Source organism: Borostomias antarcticus (assembly GCF_949987555.1).
Source record: "Borostomias antarcticus genome assembly, chromosome: 2".
NCBI classification, from domain to species: Eukaryota; Metazoa; Chordata; class Actinopteri; order Stomiiformes; family Stomiidae; genus Borostomias; species Borostomias antarcticus.
Window position 1 is genome coordinate 8,655,177 of NC_140235.1, and position 21,362 is coordinate 8,676,538.

Below are 21,362 nucleotides of genomic sequence, written 5' to 3' on the forward strand. Positions count from 1 at the left end.
TGTTGGGGGGGGGGGGGCTGTAGCAGGGTTAGGGTCCTGTGGGGGGGGGGGGGGGGGGCTGTAGCAGGGTTAGGGTCCTGTGTGTGGGGGGGTGCTGTAACAGGGTTAGGGTCTTGTTGGGGGGGGGGGGGGGGGGGGCTGTAGCAGGGATAGGGTCCTGTGGGGGGGGGGGGGGGGCTGTAGCAGGGTTAGGGTCCTGTGGGGGGGAGGGGCTGTAGCAGGGTTAGGGTCCTGTGGGGGGGGGCTGTATTCTGACGCCAGCTACGCATCTCATCTCAAACCCCCCCTGCGTGGCCCACCACTGTCCTCGCCGCTCTCGCCCTGCTTTTGTGGAAACCAAGAGTTTTGTATAGAGATTATTTTCTTTGGCTAATCACATGTAGATCAGTCTGATAACCTGTCAGTCAGTCTGTTAACCTGTCAGTCTGATAACCTGTCAGTCAGTCTGATAACCTGTCAGTCAGTCAGTCAGTCTGTTAACCTGTCAGTCTGATAACCTGTCAGTCAGTCTGATAACCTGTCAGTCAGTCTGTTAACCTGTCAGTCTGATAACCTGTCAGTCAGTCTGATAACCTGTCAGTCAGTCTGTTAACCTGTCAGTCTGATAACCTGTCAGTCAGTCTGTTAACCTGTCAGTCTGATAACCTGTCAGTCAGTCTGATAACCTGTCAGTCTGATAACCTCAGTCAGTCCCTCAGATCCTCACCCTCTCATCTCTCCGTCAGATCCTCACCCTCTCATCTCTCCGTCAGATCCTCACCCTCTCATCTCTCCTCCCTCAGATCAGCACCCTCTCATCTCTCCTCCCTCAGATCATCACCCTCTCATCTCTCCTCCCTCAGATCCTCACCCGCTCATCTCTCCTCCCTCAGATCCTCACCCTCTCATCTCTCCTCCCTCAGATCATCACCCTCTCATCTCTCCTCCCTCAGATCAGCACCCTCTTATCTCTCCTCCCTCAGATCCTCACCCTCTCATCTCTCCCTCAGATCCTCACCCTCTCATCTCTCCCTCAGATCAGCGTCCCCCTCATCACGGCGTTCGGGGCGGACACTGAGGGGGCCCAGTGGATTGTGGGATACCTGTTGGAGAAGGTGATCAACAACCTGTCGGTGTGGAGCTCCGAGCCGGAGTTGGCCAACGACACGGTGGAGCTGCTGGTCACGCTGGTGGAGAAGAGGGAGAGGTGAGGGAGCAGGCTGAGACCACGCCCCCTGGTGGGGAAGAAGGGGAATGGCTCGGGGGAATACTCCTTTATGTCATTAGCCAGGGAGAGGTTCCTTTCCTAAAAACATAACGTGCTGATGAGAAAGCTCTGAATAGATGCTTTTCTACACTTGATTTCTGCATCCTCGCCATTGCAAAAGTTGTGCTTACTGATGTGGACCCCCAACCCCCAGGGCCAACATCGTGGTTCAGTGTGAGAACTGGTGGAACCTGGCCAAGCAGTTCGCCAGCCGGAGCCCCCCGCTCCACCTGCTGTCCAGCTCCGTCCAGAGGACCCTCATGAAGGCCCTGGTGCTGGGCGGATTCGCCCACATGGACTCAGACACCAAGCAGCAGTACTGGACAGAGGTAGGACACACACACACACACACACACCAAATCCCACGCTAGCACAATACCATACTACAGCACTACATGGTATGGTAAGGGTTAGCTGGGCAGGACAGTGTAGCAGGCCCCTAACCTTGCACGGCGTGGTTGTCTAGTACTAACCTCTCCCGTTCCTCCCCGCCCAAACCTGGACATTAGAACCCTGGCTCGCTTTTACTCACAGAATGGAGAGTGTACAAAATGGGAGAGACCAGTCCCTGCTCTCATGCTGGTTGTGTTGGAGCTCTCTGTCCTCGGGGGAGAGGAGCTGCTGACCCCCCCGGCTGAGGAGCTGCTGTCCTCTCCTCCGGCAGGCCGTCAGCTGACCCCTCACTCTCCCTCTCTCCCTCCTCTCCGTCTCTCCCTCCTCCTCTCCTCATCTCCCTCCTCCTCTCCGTCCTCCTCTCCGTCTCTCCCTCCTCCTCTCTCCGTCCTCCTCTCCGTCTCTCCCTCCTCCTCTCCTCCTCTCCGTCTCTCTCTCCTCCTCTCCCTCCTCCTCTCCTCTCCTCCTCCTCTCCGTCTCTCCCTCCTCCTCTCCGTCTCTCCCTCCCCCTCTCCTCCTCTCCCTCCTCCTCCGCTCTTCCCCTCCTTTCTCCGTTCATCTGCAACCCTCTCCCTCCCTCCATCCTCTTACTCTTTCTCATCTGAACTGTCCCCCCCCCCAGGTGCTGCACCCCCTCCAGCAGAGGTTCCTGAATCTGATCAACCAGGAGAACTTCTCCCAGATCAGCCAGGAGGAGGAGGTGAAGCGGGAGATCGTCGCCACGCTGGAGGCCCTGTGCGGCATCGCCGAGGCAACGCAGATCGACAACGTGGCCTCGCTCTTCAGCTTCCTGATGGACTTCCTGTCCAGCTGCATCGGGCTGATGGAGGTGTACCGCAACACGCCCGAGACCATCAACCTGATCATCGAGGTGTTTGTGGAGGTGGCCCACAAGCAGATCTGCTACCTGGGAGAGGTGAGGGAGCACAACCAACCCCTTCAGATGTGGGGACACTAGTGTCAATCTCAAAAGACTACATAGTTATATGGCAAGATGGCACAACGCCAGCCAGAGTATCTGCAGGGCAGTACTGATGTTATTACCAGGCAGTGCTGATGTTATTACCAGGCAGTGCTGATGTTATTACCAGGCAGTGCTGATGTTATTACCAGGCAGTGCTGATGTTATTACCAGGCAGTGCTGATGTTATTAACAGGCAGTGCTGATGTTATTAACAGGCAGGGCTGATGTTATTAACAGGCAGTGCTGATGTTATTACCAGGCAGTGCTGGTGTTATTACCAGGCAGTGCTGATGTTATTACCAGGCAGTGCTGATGTTATTACCAGGCAGTGCTGATGTTATTACCAGGCAGTGCTGATGTTATTACCAGGCAGTGCTGATGTTATTAACAGGCAGTGCTGATGTTATTAACAGGCAGGGCTGATGTTATTACCAGGCAGTGCTGGTGTTATTAACAGGCAGTGCTGATGTTATTAGCCAACAGTACTGGTGTGGTGACAGCCCCCTCCCTGCCTCTCTATCCTCTCCCTCCCTCTCTCTCCTCTCCCTCCCTCTCTCTCCTCTCTCAGTCCAAGTCGATGAAGCTGTATGAGGCGTGCCTGACCCTGCTGCAGGTCTACTCTAAGAACAACGTGGGCCGGAAGCGCTCGGAGGCGTCTGCGGAGGAGGACCAGTACCAGGACCTGCTGCTCATCATGGAGCTGCTCACCAACCTGCTGTCCAAGGAGTTCATCGATTTCAGCGACACCGGTGGGTCAGGGAGGGAGGGGTCAGGTGTGTCTGTGTGTGTGTGTGTGGGGGGGGGGGGTCCAGGGTTTTTCCTGCATAGAGGATTTTTTGGCGCCCCCAAAAATAGATTTTAGCCAGAGCCAAAGAAAAATCACCAGTGCCGAAATGCAAAACATTTAGAATAAAAATAGCAATTCAAATCCTCTCCAAATGTGTTTGATAGCATTATAGCAGCATAACATTCTCCATGGTTTGGACCACTAGTAATCAAGATAATTAATAGACTGGTTATGAGTAATCAAGATAATTAATAGACAGGTTATCAGTATCTTAAACATTTTGTCTTCATATCCATTTTGTGTCATGTCAGGAGATTTCCCGCGATTGTGGAAAGTGAGCTCAGTCAGAACGACAGTAAAGAATATACAGTAAGCCTTTATATGCTGGTAGGCTACTCTGTTTAAAACGGGGGTTTCCCCAAACCTGTGTGCACATCACCCCCTAAAGAGCCATTCTGAGCCAGGAAAAACCCTGGGGTCAGAGAGAGGGGGGAGTCAGAGGGAGGGGGGGGTCAGAGAGAGGGGGGGGGATGGAGGCGGGGTCAGACGGAGGGGGTAGCTATGGGGCAGGGCTGTGTGTGCATGATCTCCAGCCAGTGAGTAGCAACTGAGGTGTGCAAATGTGTTATTACATTCATGCATTAATGTATTAATTCATATTAGTTTCCCAGTGCCAAGCTCTCAGTTCTCTTATACAGTGTGTGTGCGTGCGTGCGTGTGTGCAGATGAGGTGTTCCGTGGTCAGGAGCAGGGTACGGCCGCTGCTGGGCGCTCTGTATCTGCAGCAGACGTGGTTCTGTTTGGGGTCAACATCGTGCTGCCGCTCATGTCTCAGGACCTCCTCAAGGTGAGGCCCACCGCCTAGACCACTGACTGATCAGTCTAGACCACTGACTGACCACTAGACCACTGACTGACCACTCTAGACCACTGACTGTCCACTAGACCACTGACTGATCAGTCTAGACCACTGACTGTCCACTAGACCACTGACTGACCACTAGACCACTGACTGACCAGTCTAGATCACTGACTATACTAGATCACTGACTATCCTAGATCACTGACTGTCCTAGATCACTGACTGACCAGTCTAGATCACTGGCTGTTCAGTCTAGATCACTGACTGACCAGTCTAGACCACTGACTGTCCAGTCTAGATCACTGGCTGACCAGTCTAGATCACTGGCTGTCCAGTCTAGATCACTGACTGACCAGTCTAGACCACTGACTGTCCAGTCTAGATCACTCTCTGAAGCTGATGTTGATGTGTTTTGTGTGTCTCTATCCCAGTTCCCCTCCCTGTGTAACCAGTACTACAAGCTCATCACCTTCATCTGTGAGATCTTCCCCGAGAAGATCCCTCAGCTGCCAGAGGAGCTCTTCAAGAGCCTCATGTTCTCCCTGGAGCTGGGCATGACCTCGTATCCTCTGTGTGTGTGTGTGTGTGAGTGTGTGAGTGTGTGAGTGTGTGAGTGAGTGAGTGCGAGCGCATTACTACAGCATTGTTACCAAGCCTTTTACTAGTGTATACTATGTAGGCCCAGTCAGTGTGTTGGTCCTTAACCATGCTCTTCAGGATGAGTTCAGAGGTGAGTCAGCTGTGTCTCGAGGCTTTGTCCCCATTGGCCGAGCAGTGTGCCAAGACCCAGGAGAAAGACACGCCCCTCTTTCTCGCCACACGCCACTTCCTCAAGGTCAGCCACGCCCCCATGTCCCAACGCCTCTAGAACCAGGACGTTCTCACATTTCCACATCACGTTCTCACATTCCCACATCACGCTCTCACATTCCCACATCACGCTCTCACATTCCCACATCACGTTCTCACCCCCTCTCTCAAGTTCTCACCCCCTCTCCCCCGTTCTCACCCCTCTCCCCCGGTCTCTATAGTTGGTGTTTGACATGCTGGTGCTGCAGAAACACAACACAGAGATGACGGTGGCGGCCGGAGAAGCGCTCTACACATTAGTGTGCCTTCACCAAGTGAGTACCACCACTGCCCATGTACCCTTGAGCAAGGCATGCACAGGTACAATTGGTTTATGTGCATTAATGCCACGCTGCCTTTTCCCTAGTAAAAGAGATGGTAAGTCTGACTGCAGGGTCTCAGACTCCGGCCCGCCCACCCTTCCTCAGACATGATGTCACAAATATCACGTCATCCGCGCCGCATAATCATGTCTTGTAAACGGCGCCGGCGGGCAGGCAGGCCTACAACGCTAAATTCACGTGGCTCAAATTCACGTGGCTCGGTGAATGGGTGAATGCTCCTATAGTCACAGGTGCTATGAACTATGAACGGAACACAGCTCGCCACCGAGAGGCCGTTTTCATGGTTAACTAATGTTAGGAACACAGACAGTTTCAAGAAAGGACATTGCAGTATTTTTTTCGTGGAGTTCAACAGAAATGCTACCAGCCTGATATGCAACAAAAACGTTGCCGTTCTATAATCTCAAGCATCATTCATTACTAAACATGGAGAACAGTGTGAGTCGTAGGGAGACGAGAGGACAAAACGAGCCACGCAGCTGACAGGGCCAACGACTCAGCAGTCTTTCAAGATACGTGTCTGGCAAGAAATAGAATAGCCTACAAATGTATTCAAGTGTGGCAAGAAATGGAAAAGAAATGTAAATTTAATAAATGCAAGTACAGGGCAGGCTTACAGTCTCACATCTTGAAGCTGAAATAAAGTACAAATGTAGGCTATTCAAGATCAAATACAAGTAAGGAAGACATTGCAGTGATATAAAAATGTATAGAAACCGCTGTTTGAATTTGTATGATGAAAATGTTAGTTATGGAATAGTTAGGGAAATGAAAAATGACATTTTCAGAAGCATTGCACTTTCTTGGAGTTAGTAGTACTTGAATGTTGAGGTGGCCCTCCTATGAGATGATCACACCAGCAGTGGCCCCAAGTCAGAAACCTGTCTTACTGGGACTAACCGGCTAACCGCTGTAAAGGTGAGCTGACCGGTGTAAAGGTGAACTGAGTACCCAACACAGTATGGTTCCTGTCCACAAATGAGTCTCTCCTCCCAGTGAGGCTGATAAGGTTAAATATGCCAAATGGTTAGAATTAGCGTGGTTGGACAGATTAACATGGTTAGATCAAAGTTAAAGGTTAACATAGTTAGATAAAGGTTAAAGGTTAACACAGTCACATGAAGGTGAAGTAACGCTGTGGTTCCTGTCCCAGACGGAGTACTTGGAGCTGGTGGAGTCTCTGCTCTCGTCCCAGAGAGACGCTGTCATCTACCAGCGGCTGGCCGACGCCTTCAACAAGCTGACGGCCAGCAGCACGCCGCCCAGCATGGACCGCAAGCAGAAGGTGGCCTTCCTCAAGAGCCTGGAGGAGTTCGTGGCCAACGTGGGGGGTCTGCTCTGTGTCAAATAACTACTGTCTCTCTCCCCTGACTGTATCGCCTCCACCTCCTGGGCGTGGCTCTCTGACCATCCACCTGCCCCCCTGTACGCACCTCCAACCCACAGGGCCCAGGGAGACTGCCCCCCTGTACCCACCTCCAACCCACAGGGCCCAGGGAGACTGCCCCCCTGTACCCACCTCCAACCCACAGGGCCCAGGGAGACTGCACTGAGGAAGGACTAGGAGGCTCTGCCAGGAGGGGGCGCTGCAGCGCTAGGCGGGCGTCCTTACCCCTGCCCCTCCTCCCCGTCCTTGGAGGCCCCCAGTGACCTGGAAGGTTGAGGCGGGGGGAGTTGGGGTGCGAGGATGAGGTCAGAGGTAGCTGCCTCTCTCCTGTCCAATCATTGTTTACTTTCACCAGTGGGGGAGAGGGGGGGAGGGGCTGGGAGGAACGTGGCAGAGGGAGAGGCCAACCTGTTCTGAGAACGCCATGCACCTCTCCCTCCTCTCCCCGCCCCTAACCCCGCCCCCCCCCTCCCCCTCCAGCCCGCCCCCCCCACCCCCCCCCTAGAGTGCCTTTGTTTTCTTGATTGTGTTGACTCCTGCGTTGTGGGCGTGGCGAGCTGAAACATGTCCACAGTGACGACTGTTCCTGTCATACACACATCGCCATGACGACTGTGCCTGTCATACACACGAGAACACGCTGGACACATACAGACTGCCATGACATCACGAGGCTCTCCTGCCTGCTTCAGGAGGGCTGCTGTCAGAAAAACCAAATCACGTTGTGTTCATTAAGGGTGTATATATGTTTAAATGTGTGTTCAAAAACCATGACTGAAAGGTTTTTATATAAAATGATAGATAACGGAAAAAGATGAATTTAAGAGTTCACCAGAAGATAAAGCAAGTTTTGTAACTCTGGAATTGGTTTTACTTCTTTCTAGATGGTACAGTAGTTGCCCTGTTGTGCCCCCCCCCAAGCCCCGTCCCTCCCCCAGCTGAGCAGCGGAGGTGGAAGCCTGAGGAAGAGTTGGCCTCTGAAGTTTAGCGACTCGTTTTATTTTTATACGTCATATCCACTCTCTACTCTTCAAAAACACACTGGATGGAAGGAAAGTCCCCACAATACCGAAGAAAGCAATAAGAAACCAAAAAAGGAACGGAGCCACTTGTTTAACCATGGCGTTGGAGATGGACTCACTGACCTTCCTGTTGAGAGCACTACCCTGGTTATTTTGGAATGCCTGAATGAAATGTAAAAGTGTATATAAACTTATTATATAAAATGTTTTGATAGATGTACTTCATTGTCTTTGGTTTACAGTGTTTTTTTTTCATCCTTGTTAGTTTCCGTAGAACTAGCTGTCCGACAGGCTACATACACAGATGACTACCGTGAATCATTACCACTATTTTTATATTAATTGAAACAAATTATCATTTTATATATGAGCACTGAGCAGAGGTCTCGACAGATGTTTTACATGCCTTGTGTCGGGGGACGCAGAAGTGCTGGACCAGCATCATGCCCAGAATGTTTTGCGTGTGTAGCTTTTTATTAGCCCTCGAATAACTCTTGAGGTTCTCAACCAAAAAACTCTGCATATCGACCATGAGTAACTACGTCACAAAGACTCGCCATGATTCACCCATAGGTGGTGCTATAATAAGAAATTTCGCGTACAATGCTGCCATGTCCGCCCCGAGCCAGAGAGAGAGGGGAGGAGGAGGAAGAGCCAGAGAGAGAGGAGGAGGAGGAGGAGGATGAGCCAGAGAGAGCGAGAGGAGGAGGAGGAGCCAGAGGAGGAGGAGGCGGGCCGGCGAGCCTCTCCTCTTCCTCTCTGTCTGGCTCCTCATCCTCTCTCCTCCTCCTCCTCCTCTCTCTCTGGCTCCTCCTCCTTCTCTCTGTCTCATCCTCCTCTCTCCTTCTCTTTCTCTGGCTCCTCCTCCTCTCTCTCTTGCTTGCCATTTTCACCCCATTGGATGAAAATGTATGAAAGTTGGTACACTTACGTCATTCCTCATGCAAAACAAACTTGCCACATTTGCCATAGTCTCCGCAATGTGCTGTAATAGTCTGGCCTGTTGATGGGCTTGTTGCTGTGCTCGCTCATTGCGGCTCTCATTCGTTGGTGCGTGCGCTCGTTGCAGTGTGGTCGTTGCTGCGTGCTTGAAGCTTGACCCTGTATAGCCGCTTGCAGGTTTTTAGGGCCCGAGCACTGGCGGTGCGGTGCAAGGCCCTGTAGGGCTTGGGAAAATGTAGTCCCAGACACGACCATCTTGTTTCTACACAGGTGTATCTATTTGTCTGATTTGCTCTACTGCATAGAATCCTATGCAATCAGACGAATAGATACACCTGTGTAGAAACAAGATGGTCGTGTCTGGGACTACATTTTCCCAATAATCCCTGTTGGATTATTATTCTCCTACCTTCTTCTTCTTCTCTCCAAACAAATGCCTTTTTGGCGGCCTAAACATCGATGAAAACGCATGAAACTTTGCAGATACGTCAGTTCCGGTGAAAAATGTGATATTTCATGAGTGACGGAAATGGGCGTGGCAAAACGCTCAAGAGCGCCACCTGGAAAATTTAAAATGGCGAGCCCCACCTTTCAGTTTGATGTAAGCGAACGAAATTCAATGGGCATATGTAGTTCATCGAGACACACAAATGTCTCTTGGAGCTATACCCAACATCCAACAGGAATTCAGCCATTTTGCTCTTAATGTGCCATTTCTTCCTTGTTTTTACCATTTCCATGCCTTGTACTGTAGCGAGCGGCAGGGAACAGGCCAGCTTTCTTGTTGATGTGTTTTTATTGACGTCCAAGAACAGAACAGCTCAAATGTAGCTAGCTGGCTCCGGTCAGCAAACCTAGCTAACGTTAACTCAGAGGCTCAAACTACTGCCTAGCTTCACACTGGCGACTCTACTCTTGTTATGACTAAACTAACTAGACCTAAACTGTTAACTCTAACACTAATAACTACCTGCACAATAGATAGTGAAAACGCTAGGCTGCACATTGCATCTCGACTCACCGATAACGCCGCCAAAACAACGCACCAACTTCCTAATTAAAACAACGGTGCCTCTAACTCGTGTGAGACAACACACACACACAAAACAGTCCATAAGTCTCTGTGTCTCCGTGCACGCATAACTAAATGCGACTCTTCCTTCAGCCGCTACACAGCCCCCTTCTGAGGGGTTAGACGAGGACGAGGACGTCTAACCCATCACACACACAGGTGCTCAGGCCGCCGCCACTGGCGAACAGGGCGCCTGGGACTCGCTGCAGAATTGCACTGATCGGGACGGGATGGGCTGTCGTTGCTTCCGTCTTCCACAGCAGGGGAAGCATGGGGGCGGTAGGGTGAAAGTCTGTCTTGGTGCAACACCACCACACGGCCTCGGCCGGGCATGCGCACCTGGTACACCACCTCAGACAGCCGGGCAATGACCTCCCCAGGCCCCTGCCAGTGGCTGCACAGCTTAGGAGACACGCCCTTTTTACGGACAGGACAGTACACCCAGATCTTGTCCCCGGGCTGGAAAGCCTGTCCCTGACACTGTGTGTCATGGGCCCTTTTCTGCCGAACCCCGGAGTTGGCCTGGGCCTGGCGGGTGTAGTCGTGAACCACCTGCAGCCGGTCCATCAGCCTTCGGAGGTAGTCCATCTCCTTCCCCCCAGCGATTTCGGGCTCAGGTGTCCACCGGTGTCCGGATCTCTCGCCCAAACATGAGGGCAGCAGGTGTGCATTGGCTGGACTCTTGGACAGCTGTCCGATAGAACCACAGGACCAGAGGTAAGTGGCGGTCCCAGTCCCGCTGGTGTTGACTGGTTAGGATGGCCAGCTGGGTGGCCAGGGTACGGTTGAACCGTTCCACCAGTCCATCACTTTGAGGGTGGAGCGGTGTCGTCCGTGTCTTGCTCACCCCCAGCCGCCGGCAGACCTCTCCAAACACCTGCGACTCAAAGTTCTGCCCCTGGTCACTGTGGAGCTCACCAGGGGCCCCGAAACGAGCAAACATCTCCTCCACCAGCTTCTCTGCTGTCGTGTTGGCACTCTGGTCCGGCACCGCATATGCCTCGGGCCACTTCGTAAAGTAGTCCATAGCCACGAGGACGTAGCGGTTGCCAGAGTCTGTAACTGGGAAGGGCCCCAGGATGTCCACCCCTACCCTCTCCATCGGGGCGCCTACCAAGTACTGCTGCATGGGTGCGTGGGAGCGCTGGGTCGGCCCCTTTTTGGCAGTACAGGAGTCGCAACAATGCACGTGCAGCTCCACATCTCGCCAACAACCAGGCCAGTAGAATCTCCTCCGCAGGCGGTGGAGTGTCTTGGCGTTGCCATAGTGCCCCGTCCCTACTGAACCATGGACCATCTGGAGTACCTGGGGGTGGAGTGCACATGGCACCAGGAGCTGCAGGAGGTTGTTCCCTTGTCCGGGAGCTTGCCATCTCCGGTACACCACCCTGTCGTGGAATTCAAGGATGCCCCGTTGTGAGTAGTAGGCCTTCACCTCCGGCCCCTGTGCCGACACCTCAGTCCACTCAGGGTTTCGCCCCGTCTCCAACCAGTGTTTCACCAGCGCCAGGGTAATATCTGCCTCCTATTGCAGCTGCAGGTTGGTCAGGGGTAGCCAACCTTCCTCAGTCTCAGCAGCGTGGGCGGCCGCTACCATTACCTCCGCTTTGTCTTGGTCCTCTTGTCGCTGGCAGTAACGGCACTCCACTACTGCACAGGGGCGGCGGGAGAGCGCGTCGGCGTTGCCATGGTGCCGCCCCGCCCGATGATGGATCTCGTAGTCATACTCTTGTAGGACTTCCAGCCATCGGGCTACCTGACCTTCAGGGTGTTTGAAGTTCAAGAGCCAGGTCAGTGAGGCATGGTCGGTGCGGATGAGGAAGTGGCTGCCATACAAATACGTCCGGAAGTGCTTTACTGCCTCAACCACCGCCAACAGCTCACGCCGAGTCACACAGTAGTTCCTTTCCACCCGATGCAGAGTACGACTGTAGTAGGCCACAACACGCTCCTCATCATCTCCCTGCTGAGAAAGGACAGCGCCAATCCCCACATTACTAGCGTCAGTGTCCACAATGAAAGGCCACCGGACATCAGGGTAGGCTAGGACTGGGGCTTCAGTGAGGGCTGTCTTGAGTCCGCTGAAGGCTGTAGCACAGGCGTAGTCCCAGTCGAATGGCCGGTCCTTCTCGGTCAGCCGGTGTAGTGGGCTGGCGACCGTGGCATAACCCCGGATAAAACGGCGATAGTATGACGCCAGTCCCAGGAAACCTTGCAGCTCGTTGACATTAGCAGGGGTTGGCCAGTCTCAGACAGGTTGGTAGCTATGCCACTTGCATCGATCATGTGGCCCAGGAACAACGTCTCCCTCGCTAGCAGGCGAAACTTTGCTGGGTTCAACCGTAGTCCGGCTCGATGGATGGCAGCGAAGACCTCACGCAGGTTGGATATGGCTCCATCGAAGTCTGTGGCATGTACCAGCATGTCATCAAGGTAGACGACGCAACGGCTCCGGGGTATATCCACCAACACCCTTTCCATCAGCTGCTCGAAAGTAGCTGGCGCATTGCAGAGTCCGAACGGCATGACGCGGGACTGCCACAACCCCTGCCCGATGGTGAAGGCGGTCTTCGGTCTCGCATTGGGAGCCAGCTCCACCTGCCAGTAACCACAGGGGAGGTCGAGGGAGCTGAACCAGCTGGACCCCGAGATGTAGTCGAGGGCGTCATCAATCCGGGAATCGGATTCTTGGTGACGGCGTTCAGGCGTCGATAGTCCACGCAGAACCGCCAGCTGTTATCCTTCTTCCTCACCAAGACGGCTGGGGCTGCCCATGGACTGTTGGAAGGCTCGATCACCCCACTGGCGGCTGCGGACCTTGTCCTCCGCCACTTGACGTTTGTGGAGGGCCAGACGATGGGGGTGCAACCGGATGGGCTGGGCAGAGCCGGTCTCGATGGCATGTTGGACCAAACCAGTCTGCCTACAGTCTTCGTCTCTAGCAGCAAAGATGTCGGCGTAGTCATCAACGAGCTGTTTCAGCTGGTGCTGCTGCTCTGAGTTGAGGCCGTCATTGCTGCGTTGCCATAAATCATGCATGGCCTTGGTCGTCTCAGTGGAGGGCGGGGCAGCCGGCTCTGCGGGCAACACAGGATCACTGATGATGGGTAATTGAGAAGGAGTAGTGCCGGGGCTCGATACCTGTGGGGCGGCAGCTACTTGCCGACTGGCTCTTTATTCCTCCCTGGACCTGTTCTCCCCCGGACCGGACTGGAGAGCCACAGTCTCAGTGCCGAGGGTGATGGCTGTCCCCGATACATCAGCACAGGCTCTCCAGCAGGTCAGCAGGTCCAGACCGAGGATGCATGGGTCCCGGATGTTGGCAAGCCAGAACTCGTGCACCAGATCCTGGTTTCCAACCTGGACTCGCAGTGCCTTCGTCCCCCTCATGTCAGCCTTCCCTCCGGTCACCGTCGTTAGCTGAGTGGAGGTTGGTGACCATACCGCTGAGAGCGGACCCATGGTGTCTGGGAGCACACCAGGTTGCACAAGGGAGATGGTACAACAACGGTTGGCTGACCCGGGTGTGCGTCAGGCAGACTGGCGACCTGACGTGGAGACTCCCGTCGATGTGGAGACTCTCTGGCTTGGCGGACCTCTTCCGTCTCTGCCTCCTCCTCATGTTCACTCCTGCGGACTTGTGGTCGGAGCACAGGAGCTTTCTGCTGGGAAGGCTGCATGGAGAGCACCCCTTCGGCCCGTTCAGCTTCGTGGAGAGCCTTGTTGAGGGACTGGGGCATGGCAAGGCGGACATGCTGTCGTAACTGTTCCGGTGTGAGCCCCCGCAGGAAATCGTGTAGGGCCAGCTCCTCTCGTGCGGCTGAGTCAAACTGCAGGTAGCCATGTCGAGCATACAGATGCACGTCTGCAGCAAAGGTTCCCATGCTCTCTCCCTCCTGGCGGCAACGGATGGCTAACTGCTCACGACTCTGGTCACTGAAGGGTCGTCGCCCGAACCGCCACTCCAGCGCCATGATCAGGGCTTGGAGGTTCCGCTGTTCCGGTGGGGTAGGTCGAGGAGCACCTGTAGCGCCTGTCCGGGGCGACGACAGGGCCAGGTGTGTGGCAGTTTCTTCGTCGCTCCAACCGCTGTGCCATGCTGCTAGTTGGACTTGTGAGAGGTATGGCTCCAGTTGTGTCATCCCGTTGTACTTGGGCAGCTTCGCTGCAGTTTTCGCTGTAGCAGCGGGGCGCTCCCAGTTGGGGGTGGGGAGTGGTGGCGATGCTTCATTAATGGGGGCAGCCGCAGTGGGTGATGTCGGTTCTGTCTCCGTAGCCAGTGGCAGGGTTGCTGGGGAGTGGTCAGTGGTGGCAGGCAGCGGGCATTCTAATGTAGAGGCCATCCTAGTTGGTAAGGAGCGATGAGGCCGCAGCGCGCTGGAACCATCTGGGCGGGCTGAGGAACTTCCTTCTCTCACCAACTCCATCCTCTTCAATGGCTGGTTTCCCAACTGCCGGTATGCCATTCCAATGGCTTGTTCTAGTTCTTGGATCTCTTTCTCCATCCTGTAGTCTCTGGCAGCCATCCCACTTCTGACACCAATGTAGCGAGCGGCAGGGAACAGGCCAGTTTTCTTGTTGATGTCTTTTTATTGACGTCCAAGAACAGAACAGCTCAAATGTAGCTAGCTGGCTCCGGTCGGCAAACCTAGCTAACGTTAATTCAGAAGCTCAAACTACTGCCTAGCTTCACACTGGCGACTCTACTCATTTGTTATGATTAAACTAACTAGACCTAAACTGTTAACTCTAACATTAATAACTACCTGCACAGTAGATAGTGAAAACGCTAGGCTGCACATCGCCAAAACAACGCACCAACTTCCTCATTAAAAGAACGGTGCCTCTAACTCGCACGAGACAACACACACACACACAAAACAGTCCATAAGTCTCTGTCTCCGCGCACGCATAACTAAATGCAGCTCTTCATTCAGCCGTTACAGTGTAGGCTACTTTAACGAACTCCTCCTACAGATTTCATCCGATCAACTTCGTATTCGGTCAGCTTCATCTTAAGACATTTGTGATCAAAAATTATAAAAAAAAATTGAGTTTACACCAAACACCCTTGCCAAATTTTGACATTTTGCCATAAAACAGGAAGTTCTCATAACTCCTCCATACATTATCCAATTTGTCCGATATTTCTCATGCTTCATGAAGGTTGTCTTGAACACATCTGTAAGTCAGTATTGCGTCATACCTACAGTGCCACCTACTGGTGAAACAGGAAGTCCTCATAACTCCTACATACATTATCCGATTTACTTCAAATTGCTCAGGGTTGATGAAGGTCGCATCCTGAACACATCTGTGCGTCAGCATTGAGTTATACTTATAGCGCCACCTACTGCTTACAGGAAGTCCTCATAACTCCTACATACATTGTCCGATTTACATAACATTTCTCACGCTTCATCAAGGTATCGTCCTGAACACATCTATGCGTCGGTATTGTCACGCTTAGAGCGCCACCTACTGGTGACAGGAAGTTTCTCTCAGTACTGGACACCGAAATAGCACACCCTTTAACGGCGCCGCACCCCAAAACGCGTGGGGTGCGAGGGCCCGCTCACTGCTGCTTGCAGCCCTAGTTTTTTTTTTTTTAATAAGAAGTTATACATTCCATAACAATATATGTATACACAAGTTAAAAATACGTGTGTACAATTAGATAATAAAACAAGAAACATAAAACACGGGTATCTAATTTTGTGCGAGTAGGTAGCAGCCGACTACAGCCACAGAGTATTATTATTTATTCATTATCATTATTATTATATGGAATACTTCCCATACTCTTTGCTACAGCATGGACACGTATTGGACTGCTACAGCAACGTTAGTCTCGCGATGACAGAGCGCGGCGTGAGTCTGGTCTACAGTAACGTTCCTACAGTACAGCACATGTTCTGCTGACCAACAGCGTTGCTGTGACTATTTACCAAGAAAGCTGGGTAGTCATTCTTTTTGATAGACGAGGTAAGACATATGGCTTGTGTGCCTATATGAAATACTAGTACAGCTCGCTTGCAAGTTGCAAATTATTTTAAGGAGACTAGGTAGCTAGCACTGCCACCTGCGTGTTTTCTTTGCTCCAGCTAAATTAGCTAACGTTAGCTAGTTAGTCTTAGTTAACGTTAGTTAGACGCAGGTAACGTTAGCTAGCTAGTCACGACTGTGTATCCGGTGGAGGTTTTGAAGGTAAATGTGGTTTTGGTCAGATTTGACTGATAGCGAGCTGCAGTAGCTAACGCTACTTCCCTATACTCCCAGACAGACCACCACCATGAGTGACAGCGACGATTATGTTCCTCAGCTGTCCGCGGCCACCATGGCGGCTCTTCAAGAGTTTTACGACGAGGAGAGAAACGGCCTTGTCCACAGCACGGTGGACCAGTACTCAGTTGGAGCAGTGGTGGAGGATTGGGTAGGTTTGTAGCCAGCTTGCAAAAAGCTAGAGACTGCAATCTCATACATGGTGCTGTTTACACATCTAGTCAGTTGTGACTTGGCCTATGTAGCCCACGAGAGTACAGTTTAGCTGACATGACAGTGTTTGTTAACTTGGCAGTAGCCTACTGTAATTCCCATCACACATCCCTGTTCCTCTTGTTCCCATCTTACAGCAGGTAAGGACCATAGTGCTTAGAGGTGTGTCCGCTGTTATTGATGTCTCCTTTGAGGGTGAATCTCTTCCTTCTCTAACGTATCATGTCTGCCCATCAGAGTATGAGCCAGTTCTGGTACAGCGATGAGACGGCAGCCCGGCTGGCAGAGGAGCTGGTGCACCAGGCTGGTGAGGGCGGCAGGTGAGCAAGCCACCGGGTCACTGGGTACCCTCGCTGCTTACCGGGTCACCGGGTACCCGCATGCTTACCGGGTCACAGGGTGTGGTCAGTGGTGGCAGGCAGCGGTGACCCGCATGCTTACCGGGTCACCAGGTACCCGCACAGTAGACCGTGGGAGGGGTGTGCTGTGACTCACACACCGCTACTGAAGGAAGACCAGAGGTACTATGTCTGTGAGTGTTCAGCGGCCGGCCACCCTCACTAACATGGTGTTGTGTCCCATTCCAGGATAGCCTGTCTGAGCGCGCCCAGCGTGTACCAGAAGCTGAAGCAGGGGGACGTGGCCGGCTCTGGCAGCGTGTCGGCCGTGGTGCTGGAGTACGACCGGCGGTTCTCCACCTACGGTCAGGACTTCATCTACTACGACTACAACCAGCCTCTCTCTCTACCAGAGGACATCGCGCCTCAGAGCTTCGACATGGTCCTGGCTGACCCCCCCTACCTGTCACAGGAGTGCCTCAGCAAGGTGGCCCAGACGGTCCGGTACCTGGCGAAGGGCAAAGTGCTGCTCTGCACCGGTGAGTCAGAGAGGGTGTGGTCAGTATCGGACCGGACCAGCGTGTTCTGTCCTGCTGTGCGTCGACACATCTGATTCACACATGCTTGATTATAACTTGCTGTCGTAGGGCAGTGGTTCTCAAAGTGGGGAAATAATTTGCTATAATGCTGTATCATTAACAAGTACATATCTATAGGGGACCATTTGCGCCAAGACGTGCAATAAAACAGGTATTGGGTCCATTAAGTTACTCCCACGTTAGCTTTGGGCCAATAGAAACTGATGTGATTGTGACGTTCACATCAATCTGTTATGAATCAGTCACATCACTCAGGGGGCAATGAACCGTTCCTGTGGCTGCTTAGCTTGGCTGATTACCAGTCAGTTGGCTGAGCATGGAGAAATATTTGAATCAGTCCAAATCATCATGTGATGCTAACCCCAAACTAGCTAAACTGAGAAGATATGACGAGGGTTCTATCGAGTTTGGTTTATTGAGAACAGACACAGGAGACCAAAATGAGTCATGTCGTGTCTTCGGTTGCTAGGGAATGAAGACATCAACCAGCCAATCTGATTACAAAGCATCCAGAATATGATGGCCAAACTAAATAATTATTCTGTTGAAAGAGCAAGGAAGACTCCTGCCAGAAAACACGTATGGTGAACCTGGCCACAGCTTCAGGACTAGGCCAGCTACAGCTAATTTTCTGAGAGCTTTTAAGATCAATTACTTGAAAAGTACAAAAGCTGTCAAGTTGAATCCAAATTTAATTAGAATAAAATGACCCTCTGTTTAAAAGTGGTATTAACATGATTCAAATTGAAATGTTTTATCACTATGAAACAGGTCTGAAGTATTTAGGTCGAAAAGTTTTAGAATACAAATACTTCCAATGGAATCTACGAGTGCAAATGTGGTAGTAAGCATATGCTTAATCGTTGTTAGGATTATGAGGGGGTCCTTGGAAAACGTGTTCCCCTGTAGGGATGGGAATTGATAAGATTTTAGCGATTACGATTCCATTTTCGATTCTGCTTATCGATCCGATTCCTTATCGATTCTCATTGGGCAAAAAAGAGTACAAACAGGTTTATTAACATTAATTTTCTTTTATATGTACTACTTTGAACATGCCAATTACAGTGCTGTTTTTAGGTGTATTCACCCTAACCCTGACAACTGACCAATAAGACTCAGCCTGACTCTGAACGTCATCATCTAAATTACATGGATGGAAATGGAGATTATTCATATAGTGAAAGCTGGATTACACAATTAAACAAATGGCAGTAACACAATAGACAGAGACTCTGGAGGAGTTTACCTTCCACTACACTTATGTTAGCTGCGCTGCTGTCGTCACCCTGGAGTGCATCAAAAACGGGACATTCCTGCAAAGTTATCGCATGTTGTGTGGCCAAATGTTTTTGCATATTTGTAGTATTTCCCCCCCCTTGATGATATAGGTTTTTGCAAGCATTGCAAGTGGCCGTGTTGTCATCTTGTCGCGTGAAATGTAACCACACTTTCAAACGTTTATGCCTAGACGACATGTTGCTGGCTTCTTCTACCGCGGTCTAATAAAACAAAACAAGGCAGCGTGCGTGTGACGACATTGCGCATGCGCAGCAACGACAGGAATCGATAGCGGAATCGTTAAGGATTTTGGCTTACGATTCCAAGGAATCGATTCACTGGGAACCAGTTCTCGATTCCCATCCCTATTCCCCTGTAAGGGGTCCAGGGAAGCCCTGCGTTGGGGGAAACACATGGACAGGGAACTACAGTCAAGGTGTTTGTAAATGTACTTAGTTATTCTAGTAGACCCATCCTTATGATCACGCTCACTCTTCTCTCCCTCTCCAGGGGCCATCATGGAAGAGCATGCAGAGAGACTCCTGGGTCTGCACATGTGCAGCTTCCGTCCCAAACACAACAAGAACCTGGCCAACGAGTTCCGCTGCTACGTCAACTACCCCTCCCAGCTGTCCTGAGAGGGGTCTCCTCTGACTAGGGGCCCTGGGCCAGAGCTCCTCCAGGGGGTGTTCTCTGACTAGGGGCCCTGGGCCAGAGCTCCTCCAGGGGGTGTTCTCTGACTAGGGGCCCTGGGCCAGTGCTCCTCCAGGGGGTGTTCTCTGACTAGGGGCCCTGGGCCAGAGCTCCTCCAGGGGGTGTTCTCTGACTAGGGGCCCTGGGCCAGAGATCCTCCAGGGGGGTCTTCTCTGACTGAGGGCCCAGGGGCCAGAGATGCCTCCAGGTGGAGGTGTGGTGTGTTGGACACAATGGAGACAACACATCTAAAGTCCTCTGCAGGAGCACATCCTCTCCTAGTTGACTGAAGATGTCTGACAGACATGCTGTTCATCCCCGACCTCTGATTGGACTGACGATGTCTCGCTGGATGGAGTTTCATGTCAGTGGACAAAATCATCTGACTGAACGCCGTCCAACATTCCACTTTGGAAATAATGTAACAAAGACTTTGGGGATTGTTTTTACAATTTATTTTCTCATTTATTATAACAGAATTATATCAATAATGGGATACAGGAAGCATACATGCTTGAATGTGTAAATATTTTATATATCAGAAAATAAACACTGGAAGTTGTAGTAATATCTGATGGCATGTACACAGTCAAGAACATGATCCAAAGTCATGACTGAATCATTGTTTACAAAGAGTTGAAAAACGTATCAGTAGGTGGCAGTGTCTATCAAGAAGTACAATTCTTATAGTTGAATTACTGCTCCCGAGTCCTAGGTCTTGTCTGTTACATGTCTATGTAATATCAAGTTATACTAATTGTTGCCATGTAACAAAACTCGAGTTTTTTAGACTGTCGTTTCAGATATTATCCCTTTGGTTTCCTGCCGCCCATCGGTAGCCTGTAGTTATTCTTGTCCTTGCCGAGCGGGCCCGCTTTCTGCGCGCGGTCCAGACTCTGGTTGCTGCTCTGCGCGTCCCTGTCCTTCTCCAGCAGCGGTAGGCACGTGCAGCCCACAGGGATGGAGACGTAACTCTCGGTGTAGGAGTGACGCCCCCCCACGCAGGACCCCGTGCGTCGCATAATGACGGAGGGCATGTAGACCGGGGTGCTACGGTACTGGTCGCTCTCCTCCCCGAAAGGACCGGTCAAGCAGCCTTTGCATAAGCAGTACGCTTCCGGTATGAAGCGGGGATACCTGGCCGGGTCGTGGGAAATCCTGTCAAGTGTAGAAATTGCAACTATTGATTCACACCTTCACCATGCTTCACACCTTGATATATTTAACACTAAACAGTTTTTTGTTTTTTTTGCATCATATACAATCATCTGTGGAATAGTTTGCGTTCAGCAGCCTGCGTAGTTACCTGTATGCCCAAGGAGAGAGGCTTTGAAAGTTCACCGGGACCCGAGACTTTCTATCTGGGTTTCGGCGCCCTGACGGGCACGTGAGATTCAGTCGCTCCAAGGGCGCGAGCTGCAGAGTGTGGTGGAATGCGCTGAGGACACCGACCGAGAGGCGCCCGAACATCTGCTCCAGGATCTCCTCCGGTAGATCCAGACACGGGCGGCTCCGAGGCGACTTCTTGGACACCCTGGCTGCACAACCTCCCTCACTCAAAAGCACCAGATGCAAAAGCATGAGAAAACCCCGACCAAACATAGTTGCGCACTGCAACAAATCGCAAAAAATGTAGCCTAAATGTAACAAATAACTATTTAGACAACCGGTGAACCAAAAAAAGTTAGAAAAAAAAATACACTTTACGTATTTCAATTTTATAGACTGTGTGGATTAAGTTCGACTTTTCTCCCGCTCTAGCCTGTTCTTGCGTAAAATTCTTTGTTCGCTGTTTCTGTACGCAGTTCGTCCCAGAAGTAACAAACATTTATTCAGAGTTCTATAAACCGTTATTAAAGTGTTATAACTTTCACCTCTTGATAAAATATCACGCCGTCCATTTTTAAGTGTCGTCCTCTTCCCCGGGAGTTCCTGCGGTGGGGTGGACTGCGCGCTCCGGAGAGCTAGAACACTGGTTTGGTTGTGCCCGCAGAATGGAACGCTGACAGATATTTCCAATTCCTCTAACTTATATTTCGGTGTCTGATTTAATACAATTTAAAAATGTGTTTGGCAGCTGTGCTTTCA

At 51.6% G+C, this 21,362-nt stretch overlaps 3 protein-coding genes across 3 annotated transcripts in view; 2 read left to right on the forward strand and 1 right to left on the reverse strand.

Moving 5' to 3' along the window:
- xpo4 (exportin 4) overlaps nt 1-8,042 on the forward strand; it is a gene marked incomplete at its 5' end in the record, with an annotated part of 49,554 nt that extends 41,512 nt beyond the window's left edge. Inside the window, 9 exon segments of the mRNA XM_084459975.1 lie at nt 1,017-1,186; nt 1,401-1,575; nt 2,262-2,555; nt 3,172-3,352; nt 4,116-4,237; nt 4,684-4,814; nt 4,970-5,087; nt 5,284-5,376; nt 6,599-8,042. Coding sequence (XP_084316101.1) covers nt 1,017-1,186; nt 1,401-1,575; nt 2,262-2,555; nt 3,172-3,352; nt 4,116-4,237; nt 4,684-4,814; nt 4,970-5,087; nt 5,284-5,376; nt 6,599-6,796 — 1,482 coding nt within the window. The 3' untranslated portion in view covers nt 6,797-8,042.
- A 7,717-nt stretch (nt 8,043-15,759) lies between these two features.
- eef1akmt1 (EEF1A lysine methyltransferase 1) lies at nt 15,760-19,224 on the forward strand. Its single transcript, XM_084459951.1, has 5 exons — nt 15,760-15,853; nt 16,148-16,301; nt 16,601-16,683; nt 16,951-17,240; nt 19,092-19,224. The coding sequence occupies exons 2-5, from the start codon at nt 16,161-16,163 to the stop codon at nt 19,217-19,219; spliced, it is 642 nt and encodes a 213-aa protein (XP_084316077.1). The 5' UTR covers nt 15,760-15,853; nt 16,148-16,160; the 3' UTR covers nt 19,220-19,224.
- Nucleotides 19,225-19,321: 97 nt separating this feature from the next.
- il17d (interleukin 17d) lies at nt 19,322-21,195 on the reverse strand. The gene is made up of 2 exons (XM_084459939.1): nt 20,581-21,195; nt 19,322-20,432 (listed from the first exon to the last, which is right to left on the reverse strand). Exons 1-2 carry the CDS (start codon nt 20,874-20,876, stop codon nt 20,081-20,083), a joined length of 648 nt encoding a protein of 215 aa, XP_084316065.1. The 5' UTR covers nt 20,877-21,195; the 3' UTR covers nt 19,322-20,080.
- Between the last annotated feature and the right edge of the window lie 167 nt (nt 21,196-21,362).

Coding starts and splice junctions, on each gene's coding strand:
- eef1akmt1 (XM_084459951.1), top strand. CDS start 16,161: ATGAGTGACAGCGACGATTATGTTCCTCAGCTGTCCGCGGCCACCATG. Junction 16,302..16,600: donor GAGCAGTGGTGGAGGATTGG/GTAGGTTTGTAG, acceptor TCTGCCCATCAG/AGTATGAGCCAGTTCTGGTA. Junction 17,241..19,091: donor CAAAGTGCTGCTCTGCACCG/GTGAGTCAGAGA, acceptor CTCCCTCTCCAG/GGGCCATCATGGAAGAGCAT.
- il17d (XM_084459939.1), bottom strand. CDS start 20,876: ATGTTTGGTCGGGGTTTTCTCATGCTTTTGCATCTGGTGCTTTTGAGT. Junction 20,433..20,580: donor CTCTCTCCTTGGGCATACAG/GTAACTACGCAG, acceptor TACACTTGACAG/GATTTCCCACGACCCGGCCA.